Source organism: Microcaecilia unicolor, chromosome 7 (genome assembly GCF_901765095.1).
Source record: "Microcaecilia unicolor chromosome 7, aMicUni1.1, whole genome shotgun sequence".
Taxonomy (NCBI): Eukaryota; Metazoa; Chordata; class Amphibia; order Gymnophiona; family Siphonopidae; genus Microcaecilia; species Microcaecilia unicolor.
The window spans coordinates 242,711,360-242,730,860 of record NC_044037.1 but is presented as its reverse complement, the minus strand read 5'-3'; the positions used below and the strand labels follow the sequence as shown (position 1 = coordinate 242,730,860).

The 19,501-nt window shown below is 41.3% G+C and overlaps 1 protein-coding gene across 1 annotated transcript in view; it reads right to left on the bottom strand.

The window, feature by feature from the left end:
- Positions 1-19,501, bottom strand: part of LOC115475119 (lymphocyte antigen 75-like) — a gene marked incomplete at its 5' end in the record, with an annotated part of 231,824 nt that overhangs the window by 108,837 nt on the left and 103,486 nt on the right. Inside the window, 2 exon segments of the mRNA XM_030210860.1 lie at positions 968-1,090; positions 3,674-3,847. Of these exon segments, the coding sequence (XP_030066720.1) occupies positions 968-1,090; positions 3,674-3,847 (297 nt within the window).

The window sequence follows — 19,501 nt, the reverse complement described above, 5'->3', positions numbered from 1 at the left end:
GCATAGCCCTCTAAGTCACTGAAACACACAAGCCCCTCCACCCCTACAAGGTGGTGTCCCTTCGGAGGGGACCATGCTTGATTTTAAAGATAACTTAAATATTACTAATAGCTCCGCAAGTTCATTTTTCAATTCTATCAGTACTCTGGGATGAATACCATCCGGTCCAGGAGATTTGCTACTCTTGTCAAATTGAGCCATTACATCCTCCAGGTTTATAGAGATGTCATTCAGTTTCTCTGACTCGTGAGCTTTGAATACCATTTCTGGCACCAGTATCTCTCCCAAATCTTCCTTGGTGAAGATCGAAGCAAAGAATTCATTTAATCTCTCTGCTATGGTGTAACTAATTAGCCCCCTCTGCTGAACTTTCAGCAGGTCACTTCTAGATATACCTACTATCTTTCTCCTGAGTTTTACAATTCAGCATATCTGACAATGGCTGGCCACTCTGAAATGCTGAGTTTTTAATGAATAGGCTCTCACCATTCGGCTTTACTTCTGTCTACAGACACCGGTAAATGTGATGAAAAGTGGCAATATATTTTCTACAGCGAGAATGGATATTTACGGCACACATATGGCCATTATGGGCAGTGATCCACTATGAAAGAATTAGAATCACTAAAACAGGACTTCTCTAATCTGGATTTTTAAATTCTGCAATCCCTTTTAAGGTTCATTAGACATAAAGGTAAGACTTATTCTGTAAATAAAACTATCTATCTAAGAAAAGCGAAAAGCTAAAGTTGTGGATGTACTTTTCAGACCATAAAAATCTGGGCACATTGTATTAAGTATGTCGATGTGGACCAAAGACTTTGAAAACAGACCCCCTTACTTTCTTAAGTTTAAGGTTTTGTGAATTTTTTTTTATTTATAAGTAAGTTAGTTCATGCTGGAAGATACGGCCAAGTTTCAACACACCTTCAGTTTGCCTTACACTATTTACTGGACAATGACTCACCAACGCTATTGTAGATAACACCCAACCATATCCAATTCACCAGACTTCTAAAGGGTTTGAGCTGTTCCACAACAAAATGGTTCTCCTCTTCATTTCGAATGCTCAAAACATATGCATCTGGATCTGTTGAAACAAAATTAGTTTGTGAGTCCTCCAGGAACAGAAAAATATCTAGCGAACTAACACTGAGCTACCACTGAAAAAGATGCCAGCAAAATTCAACTAAGTAAATAAATAAATGAATTTCAGAGTCTACACTACATTTACGGTGGCCAGTTTCAAATCCCCGCTGCTGCTCCTTGTGATCTTGGGCAAGTCACTTAACCCTCCATTGCCTCAGGTACAAACTTAGATTGTGAGCCCTCCTGGGACAGAGAAATATCCAGAGTACCTGAATGTAACTCACCTTCAGCTACTACTGAAAAAGGTGTGAGCAAAATCTAAATAAATAAATGTCTCTAAATCATACAATTTAAAATACACCAAGAAGCTCATGGTATGTCATCTAAAGATGAAAAAGTTGACCTGCTTTAACAGACTAATATTACATAACCAGTAATGCCTGATGGTCATTATCTGCTGGGATTCAAATTAAACCTTGAAAAATTTGAGGCCTTGCCCACTCAATATATAAGTTCATAAGTAATGCCATACTGAGAAAAGACCAAAGGTCCATCAAGCCCAGCATCCTCTCCCCAACAGCGGCCAATCCAGGTCAAGGACACCTGGCAAGCTACCCAAACGTACAAACATTTTATACAAGTTATTCCCGAAATTGTGGATTTTTCCCAAGTCCATTTAGTAGCTGTCTATGGACTTGTCCTTTAGGAAACCGTCCAACCCCTTTTTAAACTCTGGAGGCTATAGGAAGAAAAGGAGGCAGGGTTTGAAGGAGGGTTGACAGAATGGACTGAGGGAAGGAGAAGTCGAGGTGACTTGGTTGAGAATTCAAGGTTAATCTTGTGAACCTTATCATGAAAGTACTCAGCCAGAGTCTGGGGAGAAAGTGAAGGGGGAGATGGAGATGAAGGAACTTTGAGGAGAGAGTTCAGTGTAGCAAAGAGACGTTGAGGGTTTGAGCCAAGAGAGTTTGTCAACTGGATGTAGTAGTCCTGTTTGGTAAGTGAAAGAGCAGATTGGAAGGAGGTAAGCAAGAATTTGAAATATATGAAGTCAGCATGGGATTTCAGTCAAAGGCGTTCAGCAGATCGGGCACAGGAACTTAGGTAGTGGATTCTGGAAGTCAGACAAGGCTGGGATTTGGCATGCCTTACAGAACGGTCAATGGAAGAAGCGAGAGTATCCAGGGCAAAGGAGAGAACAGTATTATATGAAGAGACAGCCTCATTGACAGACTTGGATAACACAGTGGGTTGAGAAGAGGTTTGAAATACTGGAGGACAGAGTAGAAAGGTCAATAGCCTAAAGATTCCTAAATATATTGGTAGAAGTTGAATGGGACTGGGGGGGGGGGGGGGTGATTAAGTGTGAAAGTTACCAGATGATGGTCAAATAGGGGAAGGAGCTAAGGCACATAAACTGGAGAGTGAGCAGTTGGAGAAGAAGATAAGATCAAGACAGTGGCCATTCTGGTGAGTAGGGGTAGTGAAGAATGAAAGAGGATGTTAAAGCGACAAACTGAGAAACATAAGAGGGATCATTAGCATGAATGTAAAATCCTCAAGAATGAGGGAAGTAGATGAAGGTTCAAGAAAGAAGGAAAGACAGGAGTCCAAGTCAGTGAGACCAACAGAAGACCATTTTTAAGATAGGCTGAAGTGCAGGGGGTCATAGAGGACAGTCTGGGTTGGGAGTGGAAGACAGCAGAGGAGGAGACAGCAGATGCTGCAATGTGATTAAATTCTTTGGCTATGATTAATTTTTTTAATTGCAATTAATGATTGATGCATTAATCATGTAGTTAACTGCAATTAACTTGCAGCCTTAGTTTTAATGAATTCTATTAGGGTAAACAATTTGTAATACAACAGTCCAAACCTCATCCTTTTATGTGAAAAAATAAAGTTACAGATGTTCAAACATGCACCTTTTTCAGACTGCTCATTAATCGATGACATGAAAATTGCCCACTCTCACTATTTTGGATCTACTACTACAAATCATTTCTATAGCGCTACCAGTCGTACGCAGCGCTTCACAATTGAACATGAAGAAGAGACATGACTTTAGTCATGTCTTCCCAGAGACGGACACTTTTTTATATCATTAATTGGTAGTAGAGCTGTACCGAATAGCATATTTTACTATTTGGCCAAATACAAATAATGAAAAATATTATCTGGCCGAATACGAATAATGGGCATGAGCTTTACATAACAAATAATAAAAGAAGCAATGTGAAATCAGATATCAAGTGTTTATTTCAGTAGGATTTAGCACAGTACAGCCCTAGATTATTTGTATTTGAATTTAAATCACTATTCGGCCGAATATGAATAATGTATTTGGAGTATTATTCAGGGCCGAATCTAATTGAATATTCTGTTCAGCCCTAATTGGTATTGTAGTTCTCAGGGTTTTAGTGGGAAAGCTATTTGACTTAAGAATCAAATCACTTGGCTGAAAGACTACTTTTCCTCACCTCCCATACTGTGCACATCATTCATCTGCAAGCCTCCAAACACAAAACACAAAAAAATCTAACCACGAAGACTATAAGAAATACTTTAAATATAAATTACTTACTCAACGTCCTGCATACGTGATGCGATTCATATGGTAAAACAGATTTCCATCTTTTATGGGATATCAGAAAAGTATAACAATTGTCTTTAAATGAGATCCATGGTGTATCCTGAACCTTATGGGGACATTTTACACTTGAGGTATCTTCAGCTTTTGGCTCTGAATCAGTCTTATCTAAAAAACATAATTAATAAAAGCCACTTTTATTGTTACAGCTTTGTTTAAAAAGGTCAACATATTCAGTACAAGCTCCTGAAAAGGGTATAACAGCTAACTTAAGCTTTTTAAACATTTTTGCTCACTCTAACACACGTGTTTTCAAAGACAGCAGAACGGATCAAGAACACAACTGGGTGATGTCATTGTACTTCACCAGGACGGATTAGCTCTCCCAGAGTTCAGAACTAACTTCTGAGCATACGTGGCCCCCTCCCACATGCAGTGGTCTCCTCAGCTCTTTGGTTAGTTTTAAAGCTCAAGAAACAAGGCAATTGTCAAGGAGTCAAGAAACAAGGCAATTGTCAAGGAGGTGGGAAGGACTGTGTGCTTTATCAATCCTGCTGTCTACAGAAAGCATCTGTTATAGGTAAGTAACAATTGGGCTCATTTTCAAAAGAGAAGGATGCCCATCTTTCGACATAAATCGGAAGATGGAGGTCCTTCTCACAGGGTCATCCAAATCGTTATAATCGAAAGCTGATTTTGGACATCCCCCAACTGCTTTCCGTCGCAGGGAGGGCCAAAGTTCAAGGGGGCATATCGGAGGCGTAGCAAAGGTGGGACTTGGGTGTGCCTAATACTAGGACGTCCTCAACCCATAATCGAAAGAAACAAGGACGTCCTTGACGAACACTTGGACGACTTTACCTGGTCGTGTTTTTCTTACGACCAAGGCACAAAAAGGTGCCCGAAATGACCAGATGACCACTGGAGAGAATCGGGGATGACCTCCCCTTACTCCTCCAGTGGTCACTAACCCCCTCCCACCCTCAAAAAACATTTTTAAAAATACTGATTGCCAACCTCAAATGTCATACTCAGGTCCATTACAGCAGTATGCAGGTCCCTGGAGCAGTTTTAGTGGGAGCAGTGAACCTCAGGCAGGCAGGCCCAGGCCCAGCCCCCCACCCCCATCTGTTACATTTGTGGAGGAAATAGCAAGCCCTCCAAAACCCACAACAAACCCACTGTGTCCACATCTAGGTGCCCCCCTTCCCCCGTAAGGGCTATGGTAGTGGTGTACAGTTGTGGGGGGGGGGGGGGGATTTTGAGGGGCTCAGCACACAAGGTAAGGGAGCTATGTACCTGGGAGCAATTTATGAAGTCCACTGCAGTGTCCCCTAGGGTGCCCGGTTGGTGTACTAGCATGTCAAGGGGACCAGTGCACTACAAATGCTGGCTCCTTCCACAACCAAATGGTTTGCATTTGGTCATTTCTGAGATGGATGTCCTTGGTTTCCATTATAGCCAAAAATCAGAAACGACCAAGTCTAGGGATGACCATCTCTCAGGATTTGGGCGTCCCTGACCATATTATGGGCATCCATCTCGTTTCGAAAATACTGGTTTCCCCGCCCCTGGATCGGGACGTTTGCAAGGACGTCTCTTTCGATTATGCCCCTCATGATTCCTCCATTGACATACAAACATTGTGTCTGACTCAAAGCTTAGGATTGCTCACTGGCCATACTTAGAAGCAGCTCACACTGAAATAGCAGTGTAAAAGTTGCCACATCACACTGACAGGTTGGACAGTGCAGTTTGACCAAGACATTGTCATTTACTGTGCCTTGGTCAAAGCAGTAGTGAAGTAAATGTATGAAGCGAGGACTAGGCAGCTGCTTTACAAATTAAATCCAATGAAGCAGACTTTAAAAGTTCACCATAGCTGCAGTATCTCTGATGAGATTTAGTGCTAAGACAAATACTTATATGTTCACAACAGAACTGTATGCAAGATCCCTGCCAATGTGGTCTTTGGTGACCAGTATGCTAGTTCTGCTGGGGTTGAAGACGACAAAAAGCTGCATGGATTTCCTGAACGATTCAGTTCTTTGAGGTAGTAGTTGAAGGCCCACAGTGTAAAGAGTTTCTTGTGCAAATTCCTATGAGGAACTATGTTCTCGCTGATACGAAAGGGTGCTACTACCATGGATAAAAACTTGGGTAAGTTCAAATAACTACTTTGTTATGATGAAACTGTAGGAGCGGTTTTAAGTTACTAGTGCTTGGAGTTCACTTATTTTTCTAGCTCAGGTAACAGCTACTAGGAAGAGCACTTTCCATGTATGGTGTTTTGAGTCAAACAGACTCCAGTGGTTCAAACAGCAACTTCCTAAGGGTAGCTGGAACATCAAGATCCCATGGTACAAGAGGCCTCTGCACTAACAGTTTGACAGGAAGCCTGAAATGATGAGACATTGAGAAGGCAGAAGTGACAGATACAGAGAGTATTAAGACGTACCTGATGGAAGACATTTGAAGTCCAAAATTTAAAAAAAGGTAGAAGTATTTCAGTATGGTGATAGGAGGATCCATAATGGGATTCTGACCATTCATGACGCACCAAATGGAAAATTTTGTCCATCTGACAGCATTAGTATACCTGGAAGACAGTTTTCTTTCCACTACTATGTCCTGTATAGGCACTTGTAGTCCTAGAACAGTCTCAACATTGCTTATTCTCCACACTGTAAAGGTTAGGGGCTTTAGACTGGGATAGAGATGACCCTTCTCTTGAACGATTAAATACTAGAGCCTGCACAGTGCCAGAACTACCAATCTTTTAAGAGGAGGAAACCAGTTCTGCTGAGAATCAGGGTGCTTAGCGATTACTGAAATTTGTGCAAAGTGTTTGCTATAAGTGGAATTGTGTGTGTGTGTGTGTGTATGGTGGGGGGAGGTTATGCCAATAAAAAAAAAAAAAAAAAAAAAAGCAGTACACCTGGGGTTTGCTGATTGGAGGAGAGAAAAGTAGAAGCTCTGATCCCTTTCCAGTGGTGGGACTGGCTCTACAGCATTGGACAGGCGGAGGATGAGAGAGATTTCTAAGAGCTTGGTAGGGGTGTATGGCAGGCAAAATCTAGCATAAGGATTGAACTGGAGACCAAATAATGAACCAATGTCAACTGCCTGTTCCAATCATACACCCCGGATGAAATAAACCTGCACCCCCAAGGAAGGGCAGGCTGTATATTGTGCAAGGCTTTTGGGGTGCAATAGATGGTCAAAGTCAAAAAGAAAGTTGCTGTTTTTGACTAAGCGTGCATAGCCTACTTTAGTTGAGCCCTTTCTCAAGGCTTGACAAACACAATACACTTTGTCTGTTGAGGTTATATTTTTATAAGGTAAGACACTTATAGTAGTAAAAATGTTTTAAATTGTTGGGCCGAGAAATACATTTTTGTCAAAATGGTCTAAAGAGCTGTGGATCTTTACCAAGAGTAGTACTAGAAAATTGTCTTTCCTCGTACCTGTTTTAACAACAAATGGAGGAATGTAAAGGCTGTTAATTGTTGAAATCTGGGGCCAGCTGGATCTTATATTTCATGCAATCTAAACTATACGTTCCACTCAATGAGAGAAGAAAAACATCCAGTATCAATTCATTGTATCAGAACAGGAAGGAAAAGCCTCAAAGAGCTCCAAATGTAGCGATTTATAGAGCTACATCAACAATAAGATCTACTCTTCACCACTGGCAAAAAAATTCCGTTCATATCAAGTGTCCTAAAGAAATAACACCCATAAAATGTTCAGTTCAAACTGTGCAAAAACATCTAAATTTCTTACAAAACACTGCATTTATCTTAAAGGACTTCTCGCGAGCCAGATTCTTATTATGACTGTAGCCTTTGGTGACACTATGTACTTTAGGATGCCAAAAATTGTCTGCATGTGGTTCTACTTCTGCTACAGCAGACAAGGCATCTCTTTTGTCATCCAGTGCACAAGTCCAGAGAAAAAGATGTCCTAACAGAAAGGTTCATTTATCGATGGAGGTGGAGAAAGACCAGAACAGATTCCTGTTGAATATCCCTCCACATCCTCTACAGAGATCGGAAAAACAAGCAAATCCAAGATCGCCTTCATTTGTGAAAGACTGGATACTTAAGAGTAGGAAGGCTGTGACTCCAAAGTAGATAGTAAAGATACTACAGGGTCTTCAGAAGGCAAGTGTTTCTCTGTGCTGAAGTAATGCCTGTGGAATGATATGGATCTTGCTGGGTTGTTGGTATTAAACATTTGGCAAGTCCTTGAAATATTCTTTCACAGATTCATTAAACATCTTTTGCAGAATCAAGGAAACAGTGACAGTAAGTGTTATCTGGTGGTCCACTTGGGTGACTGGACTTTTGATCCCACAAGTGGTACCACGGAAGATTCTCCACTCACATGTGTTGAGCTTACAGACTTCTGTGCAAAGATGACCCTCTTTTGATCCTTCTGCAACTGAAGCAGCTTTTTGTCAGCTCTATAGAGGTTGTGAAGGTGACTGAGGTGATTCTTGAAGGATTGAGGAAACATACGAGCACAATGCTTACAATTGTTCTGGTTGTGATTTGCACCCAAACAGACTAAAACATTTGGAATGCATGCCGAAGTTCTGGATTCTTCTGTCACACTAGGCCCTGACTCTGACATGACTAAAGAGGAGAAACAATAATTCAATAAAATACAGCATCAAAAGTAACTCAGTAACTTGTACACAAAAACCCCCCCAAAAAATCAGGAGAGCTTTGTTCAGAATCCATTAAACTGAATAGGAAAAAAACAGAACCGAGGAAATGGACAAATCACAACATGTGAAAAGTGTTACATATACTTAGAACTGTATGCTACGTTCTGGGCTCTGAGAAAGCTGTTCCATCCCTGCAACTAGTGATGACATCAATCAGGCTTGTTCATGGGGAAAAACAGAGATATAAGGGTTCATATCTTTTAAATAAACTGACATAATAAATTTGCAACTAGCTTTTGAGATCACTTCATGAGCACAAACTTGATATGGAAAAAATCTCTGCTGCTTGTTATATAATGGTATATTCAATCTTAACAATTTCTTCAGCAATATTGTCTGCCAGAATTACTCAGCTGCATTCATTTGTACTTGAAAGGTTTCATGGATTATACATATACACACAGAGGACTAGACAAAAACATTTTTTAAAAATTCTATGAACATATCTGTTGTATGCGCTGCTCTATAGCTGCATGGGTGTGATAATAAAATAATTGTTATTGGCTATTAAACGGACATATGCATATAATGATTTTGCTTTACTACTGTCTACGACATAGTGCTAGCCACAATGAGAGTTATATTTATACATACGGTCCCCTACTACTGAGGCTGAGGAGAGTTGGAGAAATTAAGTCTTACCTTCTAATTTTCTTTGCTAGAGTCCCACCAGACTAGTCCAGAATATGTGGGTTGTGTCCATTGACTAGCAGGTGCTAGCCCTGTAGTATAAGGGGCACCCTGCAGCCTCAGGTGCTCAGTATTTCAATAACAGAGCAATGATGATTGAATGCCAAACATTCAACATCCTCTTCTCTACCTTCCATCATTCCCTCTTTAATTTATTGGTGTTTTATTTTCCCTTTTTTTGGCAAACAGCAAGAAAAACAGCAATATGACAAAAATTATTATGAAGTTCAAATCACAGAAATGCAGGGAGGGAAACTGGTCTGGTGGGACTCAAGGAAAGAAAATCAGCAGGTTACACTTAATTTTTCCTTTCTTATTGTCCTCACCAGACTAGTCCGGAACCTGTGGGAGGTGGCAAGGCACTACTTAGGATGGGTGGGATTCAGAACCCCTGACCTAAGAACCTTGGCTCCATTGTCACATCTGCTCACATTGGCCACATCAAGTCTAAACTACTCTTGCAGAATGGGCTCTCAAATCCTGGGGAATTTGCTTCCCTATTAAAATATAGGCAGAAGAAAATTCTTTAAGCCACTGAGTGATAGTGGACTTACTCACTATCCTTTACTCACGCCACCAAATGGACAAATAATTTGTCCAACCTACAAAATTCATTAGTAACTTACAATAATGCATTAAAGACTTGGTGAACATCCAGCAGACTCAGGGTCTTAAAATCTTCAACATTCTTCTTTCCTAAAGGAGGGAAGATTGAGAGGCTGGTTCAAGTGAAATAGAGACTACTTTTGGTAGAAAGAATGGCTCCATACATATTGAGATACCAGCTTCTGTAAAGCAGAGAAAGGGATCTCTATAGGACATAAGAATAGCCATACTGAGTCAGACAAATGGTCCATCTAGCTCAGTATCCTGCATCCAACAGTGGCTAATCCAGGTCACAAGTACCTAGCATTATCCCAAATAGTAGCAAGATTCCATGCTACCAATCCCAGGATAAGCAGTGGCTTCCCCCTTGTCTATGTAGCAGACAAGGCTTGCAACTCCAAAACTGTGAACTGAAAGAATGGAGGAACACTGTCTTAAGGCAAGATCCTTAACAGCACATTCTTCAAGGGTTCAGAAGGTGGCTGACCCAACATTCTGAGAACAAAATTTAGACTCCAATTGGGAAAGGAAGTTCACAGTCGGACCACATTTTGCCCTTCAAAAAGCACCCTACATCGAGATGAGCTGCTAAGGAAGTCTTCTCCAACTGGTCTCAAAAAAAAGCACAAGTCGTGACCTGAACCTTCAAGAAGCCTACTGCCAAATCATTCTTGTTACCTTCTTGCAAACACTAAGATATGAGCAATGGAGATTTGAAAAGGCAAGGCTCTGCCAGAACACCAGGCCTCAACCACCCTCTAAACCCTCACTCAGGCTACCAAGGTGGAATGCTTTCCAGCCTGGAAGAAGATAGAAATCACTGCCTCAGGCATGACCACTCAACAGCCAGGCTGTAAGACAAGAGAGAGCTGGACTCTCCATTACCAGTCCCTTCTCTAGAGGAAACTGGAGGGAACAATTTACTTGGAATTGAATGAGATCCATGTGCCACAGTCTCCTGGATCAGTCCAGACCAACCAGGACCACCTGGACAGGATGAGAAGTGATCTTGTGAAGAAGCTGGCCCACCACTGGCTATGTGGGACGAGACTTAAAGCAGATCCACCTGAGGCTAGGGCCGAATTAATAGTGCATCTTGGCCTTCAGAACCTTGCTCTGAGAAATGAAGAATTGAGGCACTTCAGTGCTGGATCTTGATGCCAAGAGATCTACAACAGGCAGCCTCCACTGACTCATTAGGAGACTGAATGTTGGCTGCAACAACTTCCATTCCCATGGATCTAAGGCAGAGGTTTTCAAATCAGTCCTGGGGGCACACCCAACCAGTTGGGGTTTTCAGGATATCCCCATTGAATTCAGTGGGAATATCCTGAAAACCCCAACTGGCTGGGTGTGCCCCAAGGACTGGGTTGAAAACCTCTGATCTAGGGAATACCTGCTTAAGAAATCTGCCTGAACATTCTGAATTCCTGAAGGGCCCTTGAGAGATCAAAGAGGTGGTGTTCAGCTCAGCAAAGAAGAGACACTTCTTGGGTTACTGTTGTACTCTTCATGCCTCCTTGCTTCTTGACGTACATCATAACTGTTGCATTGTCAGAAAAACTCATACCGCTCTGCCTGTCACTATCAACCAGAAGGAAAGCAAGGCTTTCCATACCATCCTCAGTTCCAGATGGTTGAAGGAACAGGATGCCTTGGAATAAGTCCATTTCTCCTGAGTCACCTAGTTTTAGCAGTGGGCTCCTCATCCATAAAGGCTGGCTTCCATTGTCACTACCAACCAAACTGGGACACCTAGGGACACTCCCTGGAGCAGATTGTGTGACTGAACCCACCAAGTCATGCTCTTCCTCACTTCTCATGTCCAAGGCAGACAACACTCACAGTCCTGCAAGAGGGGCAACTATTGCCTTAGAAGAGACTTCTGGAGAGGGTGCATATGCACTTGAGCCCAAGGAACTACCTTGATAGTTGTCGCAATGTATCCCAGGACTAGCATTTAGTCCCAAGTTCGGGAAGCTACAAATTGAAGGAAGCAACAAATCTGAAGAAGCTTGAGCACCCTGTGCTTTGAGAGGAACTCTTTCCACTGCTGCATCAAAATGTGCTCCTAAGTACTCAATAGACTGGACTGACTTAATGTAACTGTGACCTCACCCTGGACACGATACTTCACCCTACAATACCCTTAACATACCTCGGGCAAAATATCATGTATCGGACAGGGTTAAAGTACAGACATTAAAACTAACCCCGTCTCCCCATTTCTAAAATGGGAAGAGGAAATAAAACTAAATTGGTTATATATTTTAATGTAACTCAGGAAAACAAATGACATTTACATTGATAATTCAATAACTTATTATTTTTATTTATATGATGGGTATGTGTAAAGTTCAGATCCGTTTAACAAATTCAATATTTTTTTTTTTAGTACATCAACAATCCAACAGATCAACTTCTCCTACGTTTTATCAGATAAGTATAATTTGATCTTAGCAAAATTCATTAACTAAATATGCATTTAATCTTAAAGTTTTGTCTAAACATTCCCCTCTTCTATAAGAATTGATTCTTTATTATTATTTCTTTTTCAGGTCCCTCATCCATCAAGCAGGTAAGTATAGTTTGTGTTTTTTCTCCCTTTTCTTCTTATAGGTATATCATGGCTCACATCACCAAATCGCAAAGACAAATTAGATAAGTATATTTACTAATCTAACAAAATTTTCTTCTCTAATATATATAACACAACAGTACAGTATTTCTTAAATTCTCAACAACTGTAAGAGCTGATTCTTTGTTTTGTGTTTTCTTTTGCAGGAACTTCTTCAAGGAAAAATAAGGTAAGTATTATAAGTCAATGTTTTTAAACAGGGCCTGGTTGATTCTGGCTGATATATTAAAGGATACTCCTCTCCAGCACTTTTGTATGAATCTCTCTCTCTTTTATTGTTGGGTACCGGTACCGTGCTGTTTTTCTTTTCAAGATGATAGCGGGTATACTGCAGGCAGGAACTGGAACTCCTCCGAAGGACCTACTACTCTAAGCTGTAACCAACTTAATAAGAAAAACCTTAAACCTTTTCTATCCAGTCCACTCATATTAATATGCAGTGGCTCATTATAATTATTCCTTTCCCTATCTAGCTGTTCCCAGGTAAAATAAAATATGATTGAACATCCCTATCTAAACCCTCCCAAACCAATAAATCCCCCAAAATGTATCACAATTTAATATAAGCACTAGGATTATTAAATCCTATGTGTTGATTTTTTTTTTTTTTCTTTCTCTGCAGCAGGTCACCGCTCTTTCAGAGACAGGGGTATTATAATCATGAGACTTTTTTTCCCCTCTTCCTTAAATTGATGAAGCTCACAATTACTGGGGTGATTATTTAGTTAAACCTTGTCACAAGGCAGATAACCCCTCACAGAAGTATTTTGAAACTCACACCAGTTCCTTACAAGTTCACTTCTATTAGTGAGCCAGACTGGTACTGCGCCCAAATATTTTATTTATCAAAGACACTTCTAACATATGAAGTTAAATTAAGATTCAGGCAACAGCTTTCCCATCCAAACCAAAATCACTTGCCTAAAGCCTCCTGACAACACGCGAGTGGCTTTTAAAATTAAGTTTTCCCACTGCAGACACACACCAATATTTTTAATTGATTACCCAAACCTCTCAAAACTCAATTTAAATGTATTTCTTGGCTGAACTGCGCAGAGACCAGTTTTACAGGTCTGCACAGCCTTTAGCTTACCTCCCAACTGCCACACAAGCCGTTTAGAACTTAAGTATGTCATATATGGCACAAGCCCAGCATGAGCCCCTGCACTAACCTAACACTTTGCAATCCCCTATAAACATACACTTTACATTAAATTATGACATTTTCAGCAATATACAGCACTTTACACATATTTGAATACATTTTCCTTACCTCATTTAGCATTTAACTGTGTTTATTTTTAAGTTTTCTTCTGCACGCGCCTGCTGCACTGCCTGGCACAAGCCAGCATCTGGCTCGTGCCATCAGCTGCTTCTCTCCCTCCTCGTGGCTTCCCCTCAGCGCGTGCCACCCAACAGCACGCCCGCCAACACATTTAGAAAATAAAAAAACACCGGAGAAGTGCACCGGAGCACTTCCCCCTTCTTACTCTGTTCCATGCTGGGTTCCCCACCCCGGAGCTCACCCTCAGAGGCATCCCAGGTAAAATAATTTAACCCTATATGGGTTACATTCGTGCGGGCTAAAAAAATAAAATTGTTACCTGTAACAATTTTTCTGTAAAATTTACTACTTAAATTTTCCATTTACTATCTTAACATCACTTCATTCCCACTTTTTTTTTTTTTTACACACTAACATCTTACTTTCATCTGTACTGAAACCATGTCATCAAATACAGTAATGTTCCGTAAGGAACGGAGGTCTCTTTCCCTTAGTTACTCTAGTGGAAGTTCTGACTCCTTCCAAGCAACTAAGGGGAACAGTTACATCTTCACCTGAATCAATTACCATATCATTTGATAAATCAATATCTGATTGTACATTCGTAACGGTTTGGATAATGTACCATTCGTTCTTTTTGACTGGTACATTACTTAGTGTAACTTCCGAATGATCATTTGTTTCCTGAATTACCTCTGGTTCTTGAAACTCATCAATATTTTTAACTTGCGACTCTGAAATTTTCCGAAGTTGATCTCTATGTAGGACTCTCTCGATACCCCCCCTATTTTGTATTTTATACACATTAGGCCCCAAAACAGTGACTATTTGAAATGGTGTGGAATTCCAAATGTTCTCCAATTTATGCCTTCTTTTGAATCCCTGATTTCTTACCACCACCCAGTCTCCTGTTTCCAGTGTTTCTCCTCTACATTTATGATCGTATTGTTCCTTATTTTTAAGGCCAAATTTCTCCGAGACAAAATTTGCTATTCTTCGAGCCTCTTCCAGTTTTTCTTGCCTTTCAAGTATCCATTCATCCACACTCAATTGGTTTCCTTCATTTACTTCTGTCGAAGAGCTATGTAAAGGCATTAAAGAATCTCTCCCTAAAAATAAATATGCTGGACTGTAGCCGGTAGAACTGTGTATTCTACTATTGTAGATCTGATTTAACTCACACAAATAATCAGACCAAGTCCTCCTCTTCTCTTCTGCCAAAGTTTTGATTAGATGACACAACGTCCTATTGAAACGTTCGCACCTAGCATTTCCTCTAGGGTGATAAGGCGTAGTCCTAGATTTCTTTATGTTGTACCAGGAACAAAGTTCTTTTATGACCAATGACTCGAAATTTCTTCCCTGGTCTGAATGAATTCGTTTGGGTATTCCGTAAACTGTTATCCAGTATTTGATCAGCATCTTCGCTGTGGTTTTAGCGGATTGATTCCTGGTGGGGACCGCTATAGTGAAACGTGAAAACATATCACACATCACCAGGACATTTTCAAACCCTTTTGAATCACGATCTAGGAGAGTGTAATCCACAGCTACCACTTCCAAAGGTTGCGTGACGGTGAAACAAGTCATGGGCGCATTCTCTCTTGGACACACTTCTCTGGCAAGGATGCACTTGGTACAATTCTTGACCCAGTTTTCCACATCTGATGCCATTTTTAACCAAAAATACTTTTTCCTTAAAGCTCTCAGCATACTGTCCGTACTGAAATGTCCGGAGCGATCATGATGGAATTGCATTAATTCTTGTTGGTGTTCAACCGGGACCACTAATTGAAAAATCTGCTCCCTAGTCCTAGGGTCTTCTATCTGTCTATACAAAATTTTCTCTCTCAAAATTAAGCGTTTCCTTTGAGCCCACAACTTCTTAAACTCTGGCGATCTTTTAGACAAATTAGGTGTAGTTCTCTGTTCTAGAACATCAATTATATCTTTCAGGACTTTTCTCTCCGTTGTGTTTCAATAATCTCCAATTCAGTGTACATAATGCGCACTGCTGCCAATTTCGTAACCCGTTTATTTTTTTGTTGTTTTGCTATAGTCAGCAAACTCTTTACTGGGAAAACCCAAAAATCCTTTCCATGGTCTTCTTCTAAATTTTCCTTTTCCTCACCTTGAGGTAAGCGTGACAAGGCATCCACGTTTTGATTAATTTTACCCGGTTTATACTCCACCTCGAAATCTAGCTCGGCCAGTTGAGCTAGCCACCTTTGTTCCACTGCTTGCACTTTTGCTGTATTTAGGTATTTTAACGGGTTATGATCTGATCTGACAATGAACTTCTTATACAGCAGGTATTCCCTAAACTTATCTGTGGCAGCCCACTTCAATGCCAGCAACTCAAGTTTGAAAGCGGAGTAGTTTTTGTCATTTCTCTCCGACTTTCTAAGTCCCCTACTGGCGTATGCGATTACTCTCTCCACTCCATTCTGTACTTGGCTCAGGACAGCGCCTAGTCCCTTAAAACTGGCATCGGTGGTCAAAATAAAAGGAAGATCGAACACTGGGAATGTCAATATTGGAGCGGAGACAAGCTTCTCTTTCAGGTTTTCGAACGCTACCTGGCACACCTCATCCCAGACAAACGGTACTTCTTTCTGGTGTTTCTTTGTTTTTCCTGTTAATCGATGTAATGGAGCCGCCACTTGTGCAAAATTCTCAACAAATCTTCTATAGAAGCTGGCGAACCCCAAGAAGCTTCTTAATTCGGTTTTAGTTCTTGGTGGAGCCCAGTTCTTCAATGCACTGGTCTTCTCGGAGTCTGTAGCTACTCCTCTCTCTGAAACAATATATCCTAAGAACTTTACTTCACGGCACAACAGCTTGCATTTTGCTGGCTTTAGTTTTAGACCACATTGATGTAATCGGGTGAACACCAAATCTAGCCTTTGCAGGTGCTCCTGGAAACTGGATGCATACACCAGGATGTCATCCAAATACAGTAACAGTATCTGAAAAACATAATCTTGTAACACCAGCTCCATTAGTCGTTGAAAGCTCGCCGGAGCATTGCACAACCCAAAAGGCATTCTAGTCCATTCAAACAGGCCAAATGGGGTAGTTACTGCTGTTTTCTGTATTGATTTAGGTTCCATTCCCATTTGAAAATACCCCGAGGTAAGATCCAAGGACGAAAACCAAACCGCATTACCCAGTGCATCCAGTGACTCGTCTATTCTGGGTAATGGATATGCGTCCTTAATGGTCACTGCGTTTAATCTCCGGTAGTCGCAGCAAAATCTTAACGAGCCATCTTTTTTTCTAATAACTACGGCCGGAGAGGACCAAGGGCTATTGCTCCTTTTCAAAATCCCTTGGTTGACAAGCTCGAACACATGCTGTTTGAAATCATTGTATAGGTGGGGGGACACTCGTCTATAAGGCTGCTTTATAGGACTTGTATCTCCGGTTTCCACTGCATGAGTTACCAGGGAAGTAAAACCGATATCCTGGTTATTCACTGAAAATACTTTCTTGTGTTTAAGCAGAAGCTGTCTCAATTTCAGGGCCTGCTCTTCCGTAAGTGATTCCCAATCAACTTTTATTTTCGGAATCTCCTCCATACTATTATCCAGATCTCCCTCAACAGTTTGATTAAAATTTGCAACCTCTTCCGGACACAAGATGGCATCTGGTTTCACCAGCTCCGCAACTCGGGCTCTTGGAGGGATCATCAGTTCTTTATCGCCCACGTTCATAACTCTCACAAAAATATTACCTTGCTCAGGTGTTACTAAGGTATTTGCTACTAGGAGATTACCCGGAGAGTGTCCATTCTTGGTGGCAGTCACCATCATTGAACATGCCATCATCCCTTGAACTTTTTGACACTTTCCCTGCAGAATCTTCTCCGATCTGGGTGGAATCACTAACGGGTCTCTCCCTACCGTTTTCACAAAACCCAGGTGTTCCACATCCGTTCTGTCAAACGTTTTCTTCCTTTCTATGGCTGCCGAAATCATTCTCAATTCTTTGTTATTCAGATCTTTAGTCAAAATAGTCAGATCCTTAAATAAGCCATCCAGGTATTTTAGGACGTTCATTCCCACTATGCCTGGAATTTTCTCTTCATCCTCTGACATCGCTTTGGTGTCCCGAACCACAAAAATGCACCGTTCCGGGATCTTTTGACCCAAGCATTGCACCTCCGCCGCAATACAGCCAATAACCGGGAGAGCCGTCCCATTAGCCACGGACACATTTATCCAGCTTGCATCCTGGAGATCCTCACAATGATTAAAATGTTTGTAGAAATAACTAGCGAGGATGGTGGATACATTGGATCCTGTGTCCACTGTGCACTTGGTCTCCACATCTCCAATCCGCAAAACAAGGACCGGGCTCGTTCCCATAGCCTTTTCTTGAAGAACACCCCAATCTTGCTGAAGTATTTCAGACTCTAGACTTTGTAATTTTGCTCTGGGTACAGTAACATCACCTTGACCTTTTTCTGCTACTTTTCCTTGCATGCTAGTACTCGGTTGTTCTTCCTCACATCTCTGCGATCTCTGCGGTCTCTGGACTATTTTCTCACTGTGACAATACCTAGCCAGATGTCCGGGTTCTCCACAGTTGTAGCAAGTAATGTTGGAGAAATCTCTTGGGCGGGGTGCCGACTCCCCTCGCGCGGCTAGAGATAATTCTTTCCTTCTTTGTTGGTACATGAACTCTTCTTGCCTCTTCTCCATTCTCTCAAGCCTCCTGATGACATCCGACATAGGATCCCTTTCCAGGCCAGACCCTAACACTGCTGCTCCTGATCCACCCCTAGGCAGTTCCACTGGTTCTCGCTGCAGTATTTTAACCGGCATGTCAGAATACCGAATGGGTCTACGTTCTTCTTCTGCCCAATTTATGGCTGCCTGCATCAAATCCTCGAAAGTCAGCTCCGGATTCAATTCCAGTCTTCGGCTCATTTCTCTCCTGAGCACATCATCACGCAATCCCAGAATCAGCTGTTCCTTAAGGACGACTTCCGGGTTACCCACTCGATAGGCATCTCTTATTCGGATTGCCTCCAACTTCTCCTGCAGTTTATAAGAGAACTCCCTTATGGTCTCTCCCACCTTCTGTCTTTGGTCGTAGAATTCTTTTACACGGATACCTAACGGAACTTTATCTCCGTAGACATGCAGAAGTAGTTCAAAAATCATATCTACTGTGCAGTGTCTTCTTGGAGCGGAATATTTAACCGTCTCCCTTGCTTGACCCTTGATGTGATCCTTAATGGTCTCCAATTGATCCTCTGGAGGAATTCTCAAAATCTTCACCGCCGACTTAGTACTTTCTACCCATTCCTCCACAGACAGGTCCCCAGCATTCCTAGGAAATCCAAAAAAATCCGGGATCTCTTTGTCCTTTCTCAGAACAATGGTGTTCGTCACTACAGGTGCCTGGCGTGCATCTCTCAGAGCTTTTACCGTCTGTTTCAGTTCCTCCAACTCACTTCTCAAATCCTCCATATTCACCGGAGACTGGGTCTTGGCTAAAAAACAAGGCTTCAAATTTTTGCAAATAAAATTTCAAAACAGTAGTCACCTCAAAAATTGTATTCAAATTCTTATCCCTCACTTAAACAATTCTATTCCCCACACCAAAGTTCTTTAATAAACAATAAATCCTGTCACCGTGACGCCATAAATGTAACTGTGACCTCACCCTGGACACGATACTTCACCCTACAATACCCTTAACATACCTCGGGCAAAATATCATGTATCGGACAGGGTTAAAGTACAGACATTAAAACTAACCCCGTCTCCCCATTTCTAAAATGGGAAGAGGAAATAAAACTAAATTGGTTATATATTTTAATGTAACTCAGGAAAACAAATGACATTTACATTGATA